The sequence below is a fragment of the Dermacentor andersoni genome, chromosome 1 (genome assembly GCF_023375885.2).
Source record: "Dermacentor andersoni chromosome 1, qqDerAnde1_hic_scaffold, whole genome shotgun sequence".
Taxonomy (NCBI): domain Eukaryota; kingdom Metazoa; phylum Arthropoda; class Arachnida; order Ixodida; family Ixodidae; genus Dermacentor; species Dermacentor andersoni.
In genome coordinates this window covers 371,672,010-371,690,114 of record NC_092814.1, presented here as the reverse complement: position 1 = coordinate 371,690,114, position 18,105 = coordinate 371,672,010, and the positions used below count along the sequence as shown (strand labels likewise).

The 18,105-nt window shown below is 45.3% G+C and overlaps 1 protein-coding gene across 2 annotated transcripts in view; it reads left to right on the top strand.

Annotated features, from left to right (window-relative positions):
• LOC126516784 (zinc finger MYND domain-containing protein 19-like) overlaps positions 1-9,410 on the top strand; it is a 36,087-nt gene extending 26,677 nt beyond the window's left edge. For both annotated transcript variants that reach the window (XM_050166887.3, XM_055063896.2), the window contains exon 6: positions 1,729-9,410. In XM_050166887.3, the coding sequence (XP_050022844.1) occupies positions 1,729-1,928 (200 nt within the window). In that variant the 3' untranslated portion in view covers positions 1,929-9,410. The remainder of the gene's footprint in view (positions 1-1,728) is intronic.
• The last annotated feature ends 8,695 nt before the right edge of the window (positions 9,411-18,105 follow it).

Below are 18,105 nucleotides of genomic sequence, written 5' to 3'. Positions count from 1 at the left end.
TCCGAAACTTTCATTGTGATGTCTAACAACTTTATTGCGAAAGTGAGTGGCAAACGTCCAGAGTAAAAGACAAAGAAGTCTCGGTTTCACCCAAAAGGCGAAGCATCGATTGCGATAGCAAATTAGGCAAGATAAGCGCGACAGCAGCAACAACCGAATTGGCCTTCGTGCTGTTTCGCTTAAGCGCCAACTAGCGTCGAAAGCACAGGGCATACGAAGCTACTGGCACTACGCGCACTTTGTACACATCGCAAATCGCTTTCAAGATGCGGCAGCTACACCGTATGCACTAGCCACGGGAGAAGACTCCCCACCCGTGCCTTCCTCCATCGCGCATGGGATATTGATCGGCGATCGTCAGCTGACCCTCGCAAGTCAGTTATCAGCCCATGTCGACACGGCAAAAGTATGTTTTATGCGGCCAATTTTGAAAAAAAAAATTGCCGCAAATTTCGTTCGCTCTAGCCAATAGTCCGTTGTAGTGCAGTCCATTAAAAGCGAACTTCATTGCATTAATAAAATGGGTAGAACAAACTAAGGCTGCACAATGCGTTGGCGGGATAGTTGGTGCGAATCCATGAATAATTTGTTTAGCGCAAAACGACAGAGACAAGAAAGACGCCTTGTCCTGTCGTCTTTCTTGTCTCTGTCGTTTTGCGCTAAACAAATTATTCATGGAAACTAAGGCTGAAGTACAGTCCGTTATATCCAAAACTGTTATACGTAGGTCCATTGTAACGAGCATAGACTGTATTACCAACGTATCAAGAATAAGTGAATGGGCACACTCTTGAATCAATGCACTGAAGCATGGCTATGGCGACTACACAGACAGCACACTAATGTTCGAAGCTGGGTGTTTTGGGATGGTCCACAGAGTGAGTGACCAGCGATATATCTTCGCTACAGGCTATTACCATGTACAGGAGATCCGCTTTCTAAGCCTTGTGTGCAGCAAGAACAAATTTGTTGCAACTGAGCACACCCGCGAGCGATTAGGCAGAAAATGAACAATTGGTGACCGCACTGGAGAACGTTACTGAATCATAACCAGAAGCCGCTTCTTGAATATGTTTGCCAGATGAAGAGCGAAGAGCAGAGTACTGATCTTGATTTAATTCACTAGTGGAAAGTTCGGAGAGGTGGGAATACATTTCTAGCCTTGCTTCTTGTACAAGCACTGCATGTGCTGCTCATACAGTTTGCACAAGGCATAATGAGCTCTGGAAGCACTTGCATGTGCTCTGAAGCTGTGGCCGAGCCTTCGTATCGTCCACAGAGTTGCCGTCTGCAATATCTGCCGAAACAGAGTTGCTGAGCCGCACTGTTGTCGTGCACATCCATTGTAAACACGGAGGGAAGGGAGGCAGCTAAGGCAAGCAGTGGACGCGTCGTCACATGATCCAACATGGTGGCGCCCATGGGATTGCTGTGAAAAGGGTCTATAGTGAAAAAGATCACTGCAAGCCTTCAACCATCTGCACATTTTTCATCTTTTACCTTGTGTGTTAAGCTGACATGGTGATTTGGCAGTCATGACATTCTAAGCACAGCATCTGCATTCCAATGGAAGCAGTGTGCACAAGTGCTTGTGCAGTGAAATTGTAGCCTCAGGTCGTCAGAATGAATCTCGAGCCCAGCACCACCATAAAAGAGGTGTTTGGTACTACTGCTGTCGCGTGCAGTTTCTTCCTTCTAGACATTTAACTCCCATGCCTTTCTTTTCAGAGGAGGGTGGCTGCTACTATGAGTGCCACTATCCACCCTGCAGCAGCCTGGAGCGGGAGCCCCGTGAGTTTAGCATCTGTGGCCGCTGCCAAGCAGCCCGCTACTGTGGCCTCTTCTGCCAGCAGCGTGACTGGCCCTTGCACAAGCGCCACTGCCGCCCCAGGCTCCGAGCGCATCGCGAGAAACCCCCAGAGCGATGACGTGGGCTCACCGATCCAACGTTAATCCGGGGCGGCCCGTCATTCGAGCTCTGCACCGCTTTTCCACTTAGGGGACCGCTGCCTTCCTTCGCTGTCAGCTCTGGCTTGCCAGTTTCACCTGCCGGCTGCGGTTAGAAGGAACAGCACCACTGGGACCTGCACTCTAGAGGTGGTGACAGGCTTAGTCCTGTGGAAGCCCTGTCGACTGAGCAGTGCTGTTTCGTCTGCCCAGTGTCACGGGGCACAGTGGGTGTGGTGTGCTCTGCCACTGCACATGTGCACCCACTGCAAAGGCGATGCCAGATCTCCAGAACTTGGCATCTGTGAGCTGTGGTGGTAGTGACGGCTCTACCTTGTTGTGGGAAGAGGTCTCGCTAATGGAGCACTGCACTGCTCTTGCTTCACTGCCAGCACATGGGTGCACAAACAGTGGGGTGCCGCTTGCACTTGGCAGTGGCCATGTAGTGCTGAGAATGGTAGAGGCGTCAGCTCCCACCACTTGATCACCTCTGTGTGTATGGCAGTGCCTGTTCCCCATTTGAACTTCTGAGTGTTTTCGTACTCTGTGGCGCTGGCTATTAAAGCAGTGCATGCATGTGTGTTGTCTCTTCCTCTTGTTTGCTCACAATCATGTCAATGCCTCCATCGTGCTTTTATTCCCTTTTTTTTTAACTGGTGCTGTTACCTTCCCATGTGTTCTCCCTCTGGTTTGTCATTGGTGCTCTGTTTTGCTGTTAGGTGTTTGCCCATCGAAAGTGCGCTTTGTTGTTGGCAGCATGCAGTTTAATGTTTGAGTTGTATCGTTCCCAGGCTCATTCTCACTTAAGGTTGTGCGGGAGAGTGGTAGTGTTGAGAAGTTCTTGCGATGTCGTTGACATTCCTTCGGGGCTTCCCTATTTTCCATATGTCCAGCTTTGTTGCTTGCAGTTGTCAGGTGGACTAATATAAATTGCATACATTATTAGTGTGAGCATGCACTCTGCACCCGTTCTGATGTGCTCACACTTGGGATGCTACATTGGCACGATGTGCCTCCCAGGTTTAATTTCAAGCTGGAGCATCCGAGCCTGCAACTGCAAGCAGTTTCCATGCCAGCAGAAGTCTCCATTTTGTCCAAGGTAGTGGCTGGAAGCACAGTCCTTCTAGTTCTCTACTAATGTGAAAAACGAGAGCACCCGGAACTGACTAAAAAAATGCTTTGTGAGGCCTTGCAATAGCACTTTTCACCAAGCTTGAAGTGCCAAGCACAGCTGCTAGAAAGCCTTATTAATTTGCTGCGGATTTTGTCGTAGTAGAGGGCCCCCCCCCTCACCCCCACCCCACCTACTCTTCCGGAGGGTCTAATACTGAGGTGTCTTGTAGTACCCAAGGAGATCTCAAGCTTATTTGAATGAAGCAGTAAATGAAGAGTAATCACTCCCTTGCAGTATTAACTGCATTTAACTTCTCTAAAGAGATTGCACTGTTGGTAAACTGCTCCCAGTAGCTGTTGGGTACACTGCCAATTGTATCTGGAGCCAGTCAACTATGCTTGTAGGAACAGTGTTTTAATGGGGCCCCCCAAGAGTTGGTCTGCAGTCTCTGCACCCTTTGATGTTGGATGGTAGTGACAGTTCTCAGATATTCAGTCCAACCTCCTGCCCACAACTGCCACTGTAAGCACACCAACCTGTATAGCCTACAGGTAGTCCAATCTAAGGGTAATGCGACATGAAACATGGAAAGTGCAGATGTTGCCAGAGTTAATGTGCTGAAGCAAGTTTTGGTTTTGCCCTTGGTGTGATGCCCTTTCCAGTGTGTTTGGTAATGTGTGGCCATGCAAATGCTGCTTGGTGCAAGAGCTTGCACAGGCTGCTTCTGGTGACATTGAAACAGCGTCCTTAAAGTTGCTGCAGTAGTGAAGGCCACCAGAATCGTGCTTGTGCCATCGGTGGCACTTGTTTCCACCAAGAAGCTACAGACGCAAGTGTTGCGAGAGAACTTTGAAAGGATCCAGTTGCTACAGGCTTTCCCACTGCAGTTGTAGTAGTAGCACCTCCATGCCGTCAGTGCGCTCTGGCAAATTGTCGGCACTGCTCATGCACATGGTCTGTGAAGCCCACTTTCCCGAGCAAAAGCACCACAGAGATGTCTACCTCCCTCGCATAACTTGTACAGATCTGCTGTTCTTGTGGGTCTTGTAAGCTACATTTCTTACCAAAGCCTTTTGTTCAAGTGTTGTCCACTTGCAACACCATGGTGGCGTAGTGTGCCACTGCCGCCTTTTTGATGGTGATGTGCAGGCCTGTTGGTTAGCTGTCAAGTTTTTCTGTCCACAGCACACTGGGTGAGAATGCAGTTTGAATGGAGTGGTAGCTTTTGCATGCTCTATTTTGGGGGGGGGGGGGGTGAAGGGAGAGTGTATAGTGCACATTCGACAGTTGTATGGGATGAACCACCTTGTTATCTGTCATTGAGCTTCAGAATTTTTGCACGTTTTTGTGGCAACAGTGCCTGTACACTGCCAGTTGTAATTATGTGGTGAGAGGTTCGAAGCCTTTTGAAATGAGCCAAAACCTGCCACAATTCAGCAGTGACCCATTTCATTCTTGTCACAAACACAAAGAATCGGTGTGTAACAGGTTCGTGCCGTCTGATTGCCAACTGCAAGCATAGCATGGCAACCGCAGGAACCCATTGGCCAAGAATAGTTGCTGGACTTGGGGCATTTTTTTACACGTGTGATAGCCACTCACTGCAGTTCACAGCACTTTGTATTTGCCTATTATACAGTACTGAAAACGTGAGGTCTGGGTATCAGAAGCGCGCCCAGAACTAGCTAGTTCAATCCATACAATTTCAGTTCCGCAAGCGTTTGGCCTCTCTGATGTGCGATTCATACTTGTGGTGTGGACTGGGGCGTGGCTGCTTTCCCCCTCCTGTTGTCCACATTCAAACCTACTTTTGAGGGCTATTGAAACAAGTTCTTTGTGCATGTTTTCTCTTCTGTATCTGGGGAAGGTAGCAGCATCCTTATTCCCAGGAGTTGCGTCCCTGAGGCTCAAACAAAGAAACAAAATACAGGGTTCCATATGCTTTTAGTGACATTGCAATTTCTTTTTTAATGGCTGAGAGGTTTGTTGCAAAAAATGCAAGAGCCACTGTAATTTACAGGCCGGAGTTGTTGGGGAGGCTGGAGTTTCTGAGCTATGTAAACATGCCTGTACTGTGGATCTTCCCTGTGTTGCAGTTCAGAGATCTCTTTGGTCTGGTTGTTAGCATTGATAGTGTTGTAGCTGTTCATGAAGCAACAGTGTTCTGGCAGTCCTTATTTGTTTTTGTTGTGCAAACTGCAAATTATATGAAGTAGTTACACTAGTGAGCAGATGCATCTGGACAGCTCTGTTGCTTGCTAACATACAGGTCTGTTAACTTTTTTTTCCAGACCGGTGTAAAATGCTGTCATTTACATGTTTGCCAATGCCTTTTATCCTTTTTGACCACTCAAATCTTAGTTGTCTTTGTAATGCTTTTTAACTTGGGAGTTCTGAAATTTTCTTGTTTTAGTTAGCTTCACTGCTTATGGTTGCTTTTTGTCTATTATCAAAAATCATTATCAGTGACCAATGTTAGGATTGTGTTTAAAGATGGGGCAACTATCAGCATTAGTTAACATGTCATTGCTGCTGGTAAAAGAGAAAATAGTACTAACTTTTAAACACGTAATTGCTATACCTGGTTTTACTTCTGGTATTGTGGCTTACTTCTCTACTGCCCTTTGGTTTTCCATTTTCTAATGCTGGTCATTTTGCGAAATCCAACTTCATGAAACTACACACACATACATGTGTGTGTGTATATATATATATGTGTGTGTGTGTATGTATATGTATATATATGTATATATATATATATGTGTGTGTGTGTGTGTTGGATAAGTTCCAGGAGTGATTTATTGCGCAAACTTACATTCAAACATACAAGTTGGAATTGCAGTTGCCTCTTAAATGTTGTGATTTCTGTTATTGAAAATGTTCCATATGTGGCCTAGTAACATGTTCATTGTGTTTGCGCATTTAGCTGGAACTACACTAGCAGTGGAGCAAATATGGAGTAGTGTGGCAGTTTAAAGTTAGGTCAAACTAGGGAAATCGCTTTCAGAAACATGGAACTTGCTGCTTTAAGCCATTTGTATGGTGGAAGAAGTTTTCGAAGGGTGGGATTTTAGTGAAAGACGGGCACAGATTTACAATCTGGCTGGCGTGTGCGCCGAGAAGCATTCCAAAAGAAGCTATCATGCGCTCGCTGGCAAGGCTTCCAAAGACCCTGCGAACGGTGTTTAGGTAGCACAGCAAAGTACAGAGGCTGGACAAAGGACCATTTGATGGTAAATTGGGGGGGTTAACAGTTCTGAAGCTTGTCAAACAAAGGAAAGGAGAACTGGAAGGCTGTTTGGGCAATAAAATAAGCACATAACATAGCAGTTCAGAAACTGACCTAGTTTTGTCATTTCATAGCTACAGCATGTTCTTTTGCAAGGCTGTAAACTCTCTCGTGGTGCCATTTGCCATGTTGGGCTGCTGGTGTGCTTCTGTGGGCACTGTTCTCTTGAGTTGTAGCTGACACTGCTGCAAAACATGTTGAAACCTTGTAGAGTTGTGATAAACCTCGAAAGCCTGAGGGCTTGCTTGCTTATGGCTTGCACATTCATGCACTGTTAAAAGATGGGCTCTCGTTCATTGCACTGGCAAGTGTATCTGCTGTAACCCAAATGTGTGCACTTTATTGTGTTGTCTTTTCTGTGCCATTACCAAAAAGAAAAGGGTTGCAGAGCAAGTGATAGTTGTCATTGGCTGCAAAGGCCCTTGCAAATTAACTTTGCAGCGAATGCCAGAAACAGACAGTTTTGCGTGTAACCTTCGCTGCTCACAGTAAAACGGCCTCAATGAGTTTTATGCACTGGCTTGTTTCACAACATGCCAAATGGGGCAGTAGCGGTCTCTTACGGTACATTGTCTTTTATACCCAATATTCTCGATCAAGTTCATCCACTGTTTGGCTCTGTAAAACATTGCTTGGAAGCATAGGCACATTGTAGCCAGCTGTTTCTTTTGAGTGTCGCACCATGGCCTATGTATATCTGCGTTCTAGTCTTGCTGAGTGAACACAATGAGCGCATGATCTCAACATGCCAGCCAGAGTGCACAATGAGTGACGTACGTCACATGTGGCTCTGTTTGCCTTTTGGTTGGCAACTTATTTGCACATTGAGTTAAGGAGAATGTGAAATGCCTTGGCAAAAATCTTTCAGGTGATGCAAGGTGCTGCTGCTTCATTGTGAAGTGCCAGCTTTTGATGGTCAGTTGTGAAACATGCATTAAAATTGCAGTGCATAGTCTGCCATTTGTCAAGCAGCAAAGCTGACATTGCACAACCTTGCTCATGTCTAAAGCGTGATAGGTAGGTCAGACTGATGACGCAGAACTGTGGCAGCCGTTCCATGTAGGTTTCAACGGCACAGCAGTCGGTTTCAAAATTTGTTACCAGCTACCTGTAGAATTTGCTATCAAAGTAAAAGTGGACAGAGATGCCTTGAATGAGGGGCCTCGTGGCTGGCTGTACTGTGGAGACTGATCCGCCTCTCGGTGATGCCACCCCCCCACTCCCAAAACGACAGTGCAACTTGCCTCTGCATGGCTGCCTGCCGTCACGTGTGAGCCACTGCACTGGCCTGAGCCCACCCACCTAGGCTTGAGCAATAAGCTATGTACTCACCCTGCTCTGATCAGGGCAGGACTGATGTAGTGATGCTATGCCAATTTTTTTTCCTTTTTGCACCTTGTTGACGGTCTAAACGGTGCTCCACCTATGTTATCGTTCAGATCTGCCAGTTGCGAGCGGTCAACGATCAAAAAGGAATAGAATTGAGCAGTAGGAATTGATACATTACACCAGCCCTGTTCTCTCTTGCAAACTTTGTTTTTACATGCTTTCTTTCCTTTTAATCTGCATTGTCTGTCTGCAAACGTTTTGTGGCAACCAAAACCAGCTGTCTCTGCCACACTTTGACCTTGAAAATGTCTCAGCCATTAAGTTTCATTGAGGTTTCTCGTGCAACATCCCCTCCCCACCCCTGTTCTTTTTTTTAAGGACTTGTATGGCGCTTTAGTTATTGCATCAACAGGGTTCCACTGGCATGTTTCTCACCTGCTTTGCTGCAGTGCAGGGTGTTTGGGTGTGATCTTTGTTTTTACTGTGGTGGATTAATCTAGTCCGTTGCTACGCACTGGCCTGTTTGTTTTCTTTTTTTGCCATTCCCGCACTGCTTCTTCCAAGTTTTAGCAAGTGTATGAGTATTTACAAGGTTTGCACAAGTGGTACTTGGCCTGATCATTCTTGTGTAAATGGATGGGCTATGAAAGGGTGCACATTTGGACTAGTTGGTTCATTTTCTGTAAGTAGGGAGACTATGCAAAAAAAAAAAAGTCTTGACCGCGGCAAGGAAAGAGTGTGCCCATGTCGCATTTTTATTTCAGTAATTGTTTTTTCTTTGTTTCCTTAATTCCTAAGAACTGATTGGACTGTGGCAGGACAGGATTCGTGTGCACCAGTCTTGGTTCATTCTGTTCTCTGGGGCAGCTCGCACAAAGTGTTCTAAATGCAGTTGATAAAGTGTCTTGGAAATGTCTGTAGGCTTGCCTCCCGTAGGTAGAGCGACAATGGTTAATCGGAAATTTAATGACTGAAATACTTTGTGCAGTAAGCACTTGGGTATGTTCGTCCAATTTTCAGTATTCTGCACCTCGATTGTGGCATCTCTTAACTGACTGTCACTGGTTGTTCAGCTCCTATGTAACACTTAAGTGCCATCTGCACTTCAATTACGCCACAGCTAAGAAATTTATGCTCCATTTTCAAGCAACATTTTTAACTAGACTGAAGACCATGGCTCATGGAACCAGCACTGTGGTGCCAATGCTTGGCTATTGTTACTGATGTGTTGTTGCTTCACCCTCAAGAGGCTTAAAGCTCTTGCTTTGTGCAAACCTTGAGCATTCCCTCTTGCCTCCATTGTTTATCAGACCTGCATCTTAAGTTCCTCCACTCTACTTCTCATACCCTTCTTGTTTAATTTTGCTAAATAAACTTTTATTTATTACCGTGAAAGTATCCAGTGTGCATGAGTGGTCATAATGTTGCCTGTACTGTCTTTTCCTCCCTTGCATTCTGAAAGTTTTGCATCAGTTGTACAATTTTTGTCATTGGAGAGCAAGAATGTTTGGTGTCACCCCTTAGGTTGTGAATATGTGTTGCTGGATTTTTAATTGCTGTGTTCAGTTTTTTTTTTTTTTTTTTTTTTTTTGTCCAAGCTTTTGTACCTTGTAATACTTACTGTCCTGTGCCTGGCCTGAATTTGCTTTTATACGAGGAAAATTTAATTTTTACTGATAATGCCTAAATTTATGTGGACCACAAAAATAAACCTTGTCGCCACAGGTCTAATGTTGGCTTTTTTTCTTTCCTTTTCATCAAGGAGATCTTGTTGCACAAAACGGGTGATGCAATGAAAAGATCTCGCAAATGCTTGTGAAAGGGTTTTGTGTTAAACCACATGCAGCTCATTTGCAACATGTTCAATGCCATTCACATTCTCAACATCCACATGGACACAAGTGTTGTCCATACCAGCATCATACATGCAGTTTGTTCCCCATCACCAAAATTTGTGACAATGTTGAAAACCTAGTGGTCAAACTGAATCACTTGTTCCATTCCTATTTGTGGTCAAATTTCTTGGAAACAAACAGAATTATAATCTTGTTGGTGAGCGAAGCTCATTTCTGAGCAGATTCGAGCCTTTTAGACACGTGCACAGTGCAAACGACAAGGGAGACTAGAAGTAGACAAACGCCGGCTCCCAACTAACGTTTATTTTGGAAGAACCATGGTTAAATAACATGAAATCACATGCACCCATTTCGCAAAAGAATACTGCAAGTGAAGCGCAAAAAACGGACGGACGTGCTGGTTCCCAACAAGGCTGCCCTTCTCAAGCAAAGAAAAAACGGAACAAAGCAAAATTGGAAATAGTAAAAAAAAAAAGAAACTACTCTTCCACTCTGAAGGATGACCGGCGAAGCTGTATGTGGGCCCCGTAATAGTGAACTGCACTACCGCCGGGGGTCGGCCCGGTATAGTACTATCTTCGGGATTTTTTTTCTACATATGCGGCCACTATAGTGGTGAAAGTAGCCCTCAACAGCTTCGCTGTAAAAAAACGAAAAAGGGCCGCGAGATACAAGTCACGAATCTCGTTAGCATATGAAGTCAAGAAACCTAAAGTTTTTTTTTTTTTTTTTTTTCGTGGTAGGCAGTTGAGCGCTTACTAAGGCAGCCTGGGTCATTCTTTGTGATTAAATTTATCACGATATTGCATTTAATTTTTATTTTAACAGGGTTGCAACCACTGTATTGCGATAACATGATTAGGTGGGTTTTTGGATAACGACCTCTTGCCCATGCATGTTTTCCCCACATGGTAGGAAACATACGTCACGCCATCTGCACATGGTACAAAGGGGTCCTTCTGCCTAATTGCACAGCCAGGGACCTATTCTGGATTTTTCATGCGAGCTATCTTTTTAAGGAGCAGAAAATACTACGCGAACACCAAACCTCTTCCCCGCATTTTTCAAAATATGGGGAAAAATTACCGTAGTTGAACGCGGTTAAATCAAGTTTGGCCAGCGATAGCACAGCTTCAATTGCTTGCTTTGGGAAATGGAAACAGACGCTGCTCGGTGCCGTCAGCAACTAGCGCATCTAGATCTGAACGATGCTCGGCAGCAGGAGCGAGCGAATTGACATTCATGCTGCGTCTCGCTTCACACGGACTAAAAGCGTCGAAAGCACAGCGCATACGAAGCTGCCAGCACTCGGCACAGTTTGTCCACATCGCAGAAAGCTTTCAAGATACGGGCGCCCACGCGGCGTACGCAGCAGCCGCCGGTAGTGGCAGTGCAAGACCCAGTTTGACCTTGACTGAGCTTGAAGGTCAGATTTACGGAACCAGGCATTTTCTGGGTTTGTACCTGGAGTAGTAGAGCTATCGTTCCGGAAACGAGCTGCTTCGCTAGAGTTCCTTTGTTAGGATTCTACCGTCGGACAATTTCATTTTTTTTTATTAAAGCCAGTATTTCTTGGTGACTTTACCACCACTTTTCCGTATCGGGTATGTTTCAAACCTCTTTCCTGGGCCGATCCTGGAGGTAGTGCACAGCCGCGCCAATAAAATTACGTCATTCTCAGGTTTGAGCTTTGTTATTGCTTCGCACTTCTAATATTTAAGTCTGAGAAGACTTGATATAAAAGGCATGCGCTGCCGGTGTTTTACGACATTTGGTTTTGGGCTGTCATTCTCAAAATTCAGAGGAATAATTTTGTCAAGAATGTAAGACCTGCCATGTGAAACTTTATAGTGATAGAATCGTGTGGCAATATCAGGGTGTCTACCAACCGGGAAAACCGGAGATTTTGGATAGTCTGGAGAAACTGGGAATTAGTGCTTCAATCAGCGAAAATTAGCTGTCAATTTATTGAAAAGGAAGGAAAGGCGCCCTACTGCTGGCTCGAGTAAATGAGAGAAATCGTAACGAATTGTCTTTGACGCTATGTCGCCGGCTGGAGGAGTTGCCAACGTACAGTCAACGACCGATTTTCCGGACGCCCGATTTTTTGTGAAATGCCCGATAATGCGCACGATTTCGCGGCACCACCACGTGCCACATAGAGTCAATGTCTAAGAACGTCTATAATTTCAGGCGCAAGCACCCTTCGGTGTCCGATTTGCCTGACTTTTTGCCGCGACCGCAGGTCCGAAACGTCATTAATCAAGGCCAACACCTCCGTTTTCATTATCTCGCCGCCTCGAACCAGCGCTCGAGCACGCAGATCCGCTGGCAGCCGTAGCCACAACCGCGGTAACGCGAGGCCTAGCTGCTTCGACGTTCGCTATTAAGGTTCTTGCTGTTCGGTGCCGTGTTTTTCATTGAAATAATTCGCCGCTGTCAGTAATGACACCGACTTCGCCTCTGTAATCCTCGCGATTGGCTTCGAAGCTTATAGAAAGCATGATGCGTTGCATAATGCCGGTTCCCGAAAGGCAGCTTCACCTCAGCACAGCGTTGTTACGCGGTGAAGCGTACGTGAAGTATTGCGGTGAATCTTAACAAGCGTGGGAAGGGGCAATTGTCACAATACGTAACACATTATAAGTATCTAGGACTCTGGATCACAAATGACCTCACTTGGGCTAAGCACCTTGAATATGTAGTAGCTAATGCTAACTGCAAGCTTGATTCTTTAAGGAGGGCTTTGAAACTTTCTACTCCCACTGTACGCCTACTCGCATATAAAGCTGTAATTCTGCCAATGCTAGACTGTGCATGTGTAATTTCGGACCCTTTTACTAAAACTGGCACTAACAAGATAGAAATGGTGCAAAGAAAAGCAGCTCGTTTCATATATAACAGCTTAGGACGCACTTCAATGACAGACCTCTTAACAAAAGCAAACCTGCCACCATTAATGCAAAGAAATCGTGTATCACGACTAAAATTCCTTTTTCAACTAATTAACGGTCATTATAAGACAGATCTCACGGGAATAATTACTTTTTCATCTGGTTATGCTACTACACAGCGACATAGCCGAACAATAACCCCATTTAGTACACGTAATAATTGTTTTAAGTATTCCTTCTTTCCCCGATGTTAGAAATGGCCGGCCGAGGTGGCAACGTGCCAGCTATTTCAGCCCGCTGCAGGTGCGTCGATCAATCCGGGGTGGTGGCGCCCTTCAGAGAACCAGCGAGGACAGCGCTAACCAACCGTGAACTTCCTTTGGGGAACTGCGGACTACGGCAGCTCTGGAATGTAGAGGCGCCGGCTGGGTTCGGGCGTGACCATCTGCCTACGGGGACACAGGACAATGGATACCACGACGACTGCGCTGCAAAGGTCGTCTACCTTCGGAGAGCACTGAAACCTGGGCGGCACGTGTATGTGAGCCCTCCTCCTCCAAAAGGGCGGGTCATCTTCAATGACGTCGAACTATGACGTCGAGCGGAGTGCTTATAAGCAGCGATTGTCGGCTGCTAGAGGGTGCTCGTCGTCGTGCTTGGTGCTCGTTGTCGTGCTCGTTTGCTGTATGCTTCGTCTTGCGGGCTCCATTTGGGAGTCACGCTAGATTGTGTAAATGTATCCCATGTTCAAATGTAAATAATGTAAATAAATCCTGCTCGCCTAGTTCCTCCCAAGTTCCTCTCTACGACCTTCAACTCCTTCAAATGGTGGCAGCGGCGAGATCGTCCGACAAATCTTACACCGAACAGTGGTTCAATGGAATCATCTAACCAATGACCAAGTTTTAAAATAATCACTTTCGGCGTTTGTTTCAAGTATTGAGTAACAATTTGTTATCTTGCTGTGTCACTGCTATGTTCAAGCTCTGTTAACCTGATTTGTATTGTTTTCGTTGCCTATGCTATAGTGTTCTTTACATATGTATTGTTTCCCGCCCTGCTAAAATCCCCAATGGGGATTGCAGTATTGATAAATAAATAAAATAAATAAATAACTAAATACACGCATGCATTCGCCGTCTCCTGTGACAGCACGAGCACCGACATCCCTAATAAGTGTACTGGCAGGCCTTCAGATCTTTTTCGGATGTGCCTGTGAGGATTTGAGCCCTTAAGGGCAGTAAAAGACATGCATTCATTTTTCCGGACTGCCCGATTTGATTTTTCGCACGTTTTCGTGGCCCCTGCGGAGTACAAAAAATCGGACGTAGACTGTACAACTGACCAAGAGGATGCTTCAAATGGTCCGTGGGTCGAACGCGCGGCGGAACGCTGACAAGAACTGAAATGACAGTCGAAGTGAGGAATGATCGGGAAAGGAACTGTGTCACCTCTTCTTTGAAGGAGCTTGAGCTCAAAAAGCAAAGTGTTGGCTGACGCAAAGATGCAGGCGGACCTCATCCAAACCAATATAAACTCTTGAAAGCAGTGAAACACAAAACGGAGGCATTGTGCGTGGGGTAAGAATATGCGAGGACAGTTGAGGTTGACTTTCCAACTGCTGAGAAAATGTCACTTGTGAAAAAGTTTAGGCCTAATACCAATGATCTTGCTATCACTTGACAGAAATAGCTCATTTTCGAAAATATTTGCTTCTGTATGCATCTTTTTATTCACATTTGAAAATGTTCGACTCGATTTACAATAGGCTTTATCATTTTTTTTTCTTTTTCGAATATATTTTATTTGCTGTGCATTTTACTATTCCTACCTTCAATTTTCTATTTTTGAATAAAATAAACACTACTCCTTACTATTCGAACTGGATTAAGTTTTTTTTTTTTTTTTTAATGCTTACTTGAGAGTGATAGCATCGGGCAACGTGGTGTCCCCAGCCTTTCTTGACATAAAATAAAGTTGTGTGTCGCTCAGGGAAAACGTGGGAACCTCGGGGAATTTGAAAATGTCATCCTGAATACAGACACCCTGAACATAGCCCGCACATACCGCATGACATGTTCACATAGCATACGTATGTATATATATATATATATATATATATATATATATATATATATATATATATATACCGTAAAATGTGGTTACTTTGTGACTGCAGGGGTTACTTTGTGACACGCACTCGGTTTTCTGTATTTTTAATCCCGCGCAACGACCAGGCGCCGCCGAAAAGCTATGAGCCACTCACCAAGCTCGCCTTAAGCTCGCCTGACATGCCCTGCCACCTAGCGGCAGCTGGCTGGAGTTCCCGCGCTCCGGAGCCACCCTAGACGCCGACAGGTTGAATGGTTAGCGCGCATTGTTGAAGCACCGTAAACTTTGTGTGCTCGACCCGTCCGCGCGAGAAAAACAGCGAAAACAGGTATGTACTTCTGATTGTTAATATGTGGGCTAAAATAAACTGTAGTATAAATTTAGTCGTCATGTTTGTTTAAGGTTGTAAAAAGGAACCTGAAATGTTCATACTTCGCGGGGTAACTTTGTGACACGCCAACTGACACAAAGTTACCCCACTCTGTTTTTAATTTAAATTATATGTTGTTTTGTTGATTTTGCAGCGTTTCAGAGAGATGAGTAATTATAAAAGGAAGCTTGGTGCACGGCCGTACCAAAATTATACCCAAGAAACGTTGAATAATGGCGTTAGTTGGTCCTTTCAAAGAAATTGCCATTGAGGGCAGCATCTGAAAGGTTCGTGAGTACTACTAAAACATCTTTCTTTTTCTTGTTCTTGGGTCCTTACCTACGCATTACCGTTACCTATGTCTTATGTGTTGTTTGTTTTTCCTCTTAGGTTCAATAGTCATCGAAACACCTTGTGGTTGAAGATAAAACAGGCTCGGGGTTTAGTCGATCGACCAGCTCAAAAAGATGGTCGTCAACCTGTTTTTACGGAAGAGGAGGAGCAGAGGTTGATTGCTCATGCAATCGCGATGTATTCATTTGGCTTCCCAATGACAAAGTTTGACTTGCGTTGTGTAGTGAAGGCATGTCTCGACCGAACGGGAAGAAAAGTGTCTGCTTTCAAAGATGGCAACTTTCCCGATAAGGAGTGGGCAAACTCTTTCATGGAACATCACAAAATATCCTCTCTGAACGCGTGTCAAAAAACATCACATATGCAAGGGCCTCAACGGATGAAGAAGTGATTGGCACGTTTTCTGGCCATCTGGAGAAAGAGCTAGATGGTATTCCGGAAGAAAACATTTGGAACTACGACGGAACAAATCTACAGAATGATCCAGGAAGCCAAAAAGTGATAACTAGAAGAGGAGCTAAGTATTCAGAAAAAATTCAATACGCATCAAAAGCCTGTACTTCGATTATGGTTTGTGGAAGTGCTGCGGGAGAGTTTGCTCCGGTTTACGTCAATTACAAAGCAGAAAAGCTTTGGTCGACATGGACACAAAATGGACTAGAGGCGGCCCGGTATAATCGAACGAAATCTGGTTGGTTCGATCACCAAGTTTTCGAAGACTGGTTCATGTCACTTATGCTCCCCATATTGAAAAAGCAAGATGGTCCAAAAGCTCTAATCGGGGGCAATTTGAGTTTCCACATTAGCCTCGAAGTGCTTCGTCCGTGCGAAGAAAATAATGTAAAGTTCATCGCGCTCCCACCGAATGCGACTCATATACTGCAGCCTCTCGATGTCGCCGTTTTTCGTAGCCGGAATATAATTTGCCGTTCACTTTTGGCGAAATGGAAAGAGTCAACCTCTGGAAGCCGCTGCACATCCGTGCCAAAGGACGAATTGCCCGGTCTACTAAAAAATGACGATCAATTTGGAGGAAAGTATTAAAACAAACCTGAAGTCAGGATTCCGGAAGACCGGGATTTTCCCCCTGGATAAGAGCGAGGTTCTCCAACGGCTTCCTAAATCAGTCCTCGAGGAAAGCTTGAAATCTATGACAGACGTCGTATGGGGATGTCTTCTTGGAGGAATTAAATAAATAAAAAAAGAGGTGAGTGGAAAGCGGGCCACCAAGAGGAGGAAGATGCTCAACGTCCCAGCGGGGAAAAGCACATCGGTTGCCGAAGTATAAGAAGCCAGCAGGACGGGAAAACTGACAACCGGAAAGAAGGGCAGCTCTTCCTCCGGTATCAGAGCTAGACGACCTAGGAAGAGGTCTTCTCTTCAGGACTACAGCGCAGAAGAAAGCAGTGACAGTGAATCGTCTTCAGATGGTCAGCACGGCGACAACAAAAGGTGGTCGGAAGGAGATACAAGTGATTCCGAGGTACTCTCCGGAAGTCTTGACAACCTATCGGAAACGGACTCTCCTACCACTTGCGTGATTCCAAATACTAGCAACGTCCCGAGGGTCCGCGGTACGGGTTCCGGAGAAAGCACCTTCAAGGGGGATGACTTTGTCGTAGTAAACTTCGAAGGACAACCTTTCCCGGGAAGAATGACGGAAGTCAAACCTGAGGGGTACATCGTCAGCACTATGGAGAGGACCAAAAAGAATTGGAGATGGCCAAACCGCGAAGACGCTATTTTGTACTCAAAAGAAGATATCTTGTACACAATTGAATCCCCTAGGCCGGTAGGCAAGCGATAGGCATCTTCGAGGTAAAAAATCTTGATTGAGGAGGTACATGTATGAATAATTTGTAATACAATCGTAACGTTGCCAGAGCAGAAACCAATTGTAGATAACGCAAATAAACTTTTGATGGGGTAACTTTATGTCAGCTCTTTCTTTCCCAACCATATTCAGCCAAAAACAACGTTGTCACAGAGTTGCCCCGCAACATTGTGACAGCTTTTAACCTGAATATAGCCGTTTGTCTTAAAGATGCGGATTTGTAGAACATACCGTCGTGTGAGGGAAGGTTTTAGCAACGTTATGTCACTGTTCATTCGCCTTTATGTTGATAATTGTTCAGCGAGAGAATGAAAACGTACGAAATCTGTCACAAAGTAACCCCATTTTACGGTATATATATATATATATATATATATATATATATATATATATATATATATATATATATATATATATATATACCTAAACATATATGGGACCGCACGACGGCGGCAAACATTCGCTTGGAGTGTTTTTGCTATTGCATTAATGCGCCTCAGGCCGTCGCCTGCGTATTTAACCGCTTCTGCTCTGCTGGCCTCCTCCTCGGCGCGCTGGGCCTCGTCACATCTGTCGTGGTGCGCGGCCGCCCGAAAAGAGTTGAATAAAGCAAAACGATTCCTACAGAGCCACGACCAGCGTACGTGTTCCCACAAACTACAGATGGGCTAGCCACAGGTCGTGATATGCGTGTGCCGCCGGTCATCGCCATTCTTACAGTGCAGTGAGATTAATGCACATATTTATTTCCAGAAAATGCTGCAATAGTAGCGGAGGACCGGCCTCACAGTCTAACTTGCCGAGTTCATTATGAACTCCTTAATTTCTAGGCTAGAGCGTAATACACGGACCAAGTGACTACTGCACCGCGATTGGATCCGTTGGTCGGATGACTACTTCCGCGTACTTGAGCGCCATAGGCGAGAAATTCAAACGAGAGGAGAATCTGCCCCGACAAGATGGAGGAGTAACGCAAACTTCCGGCGTCACTGAGCTTCACAAAGCG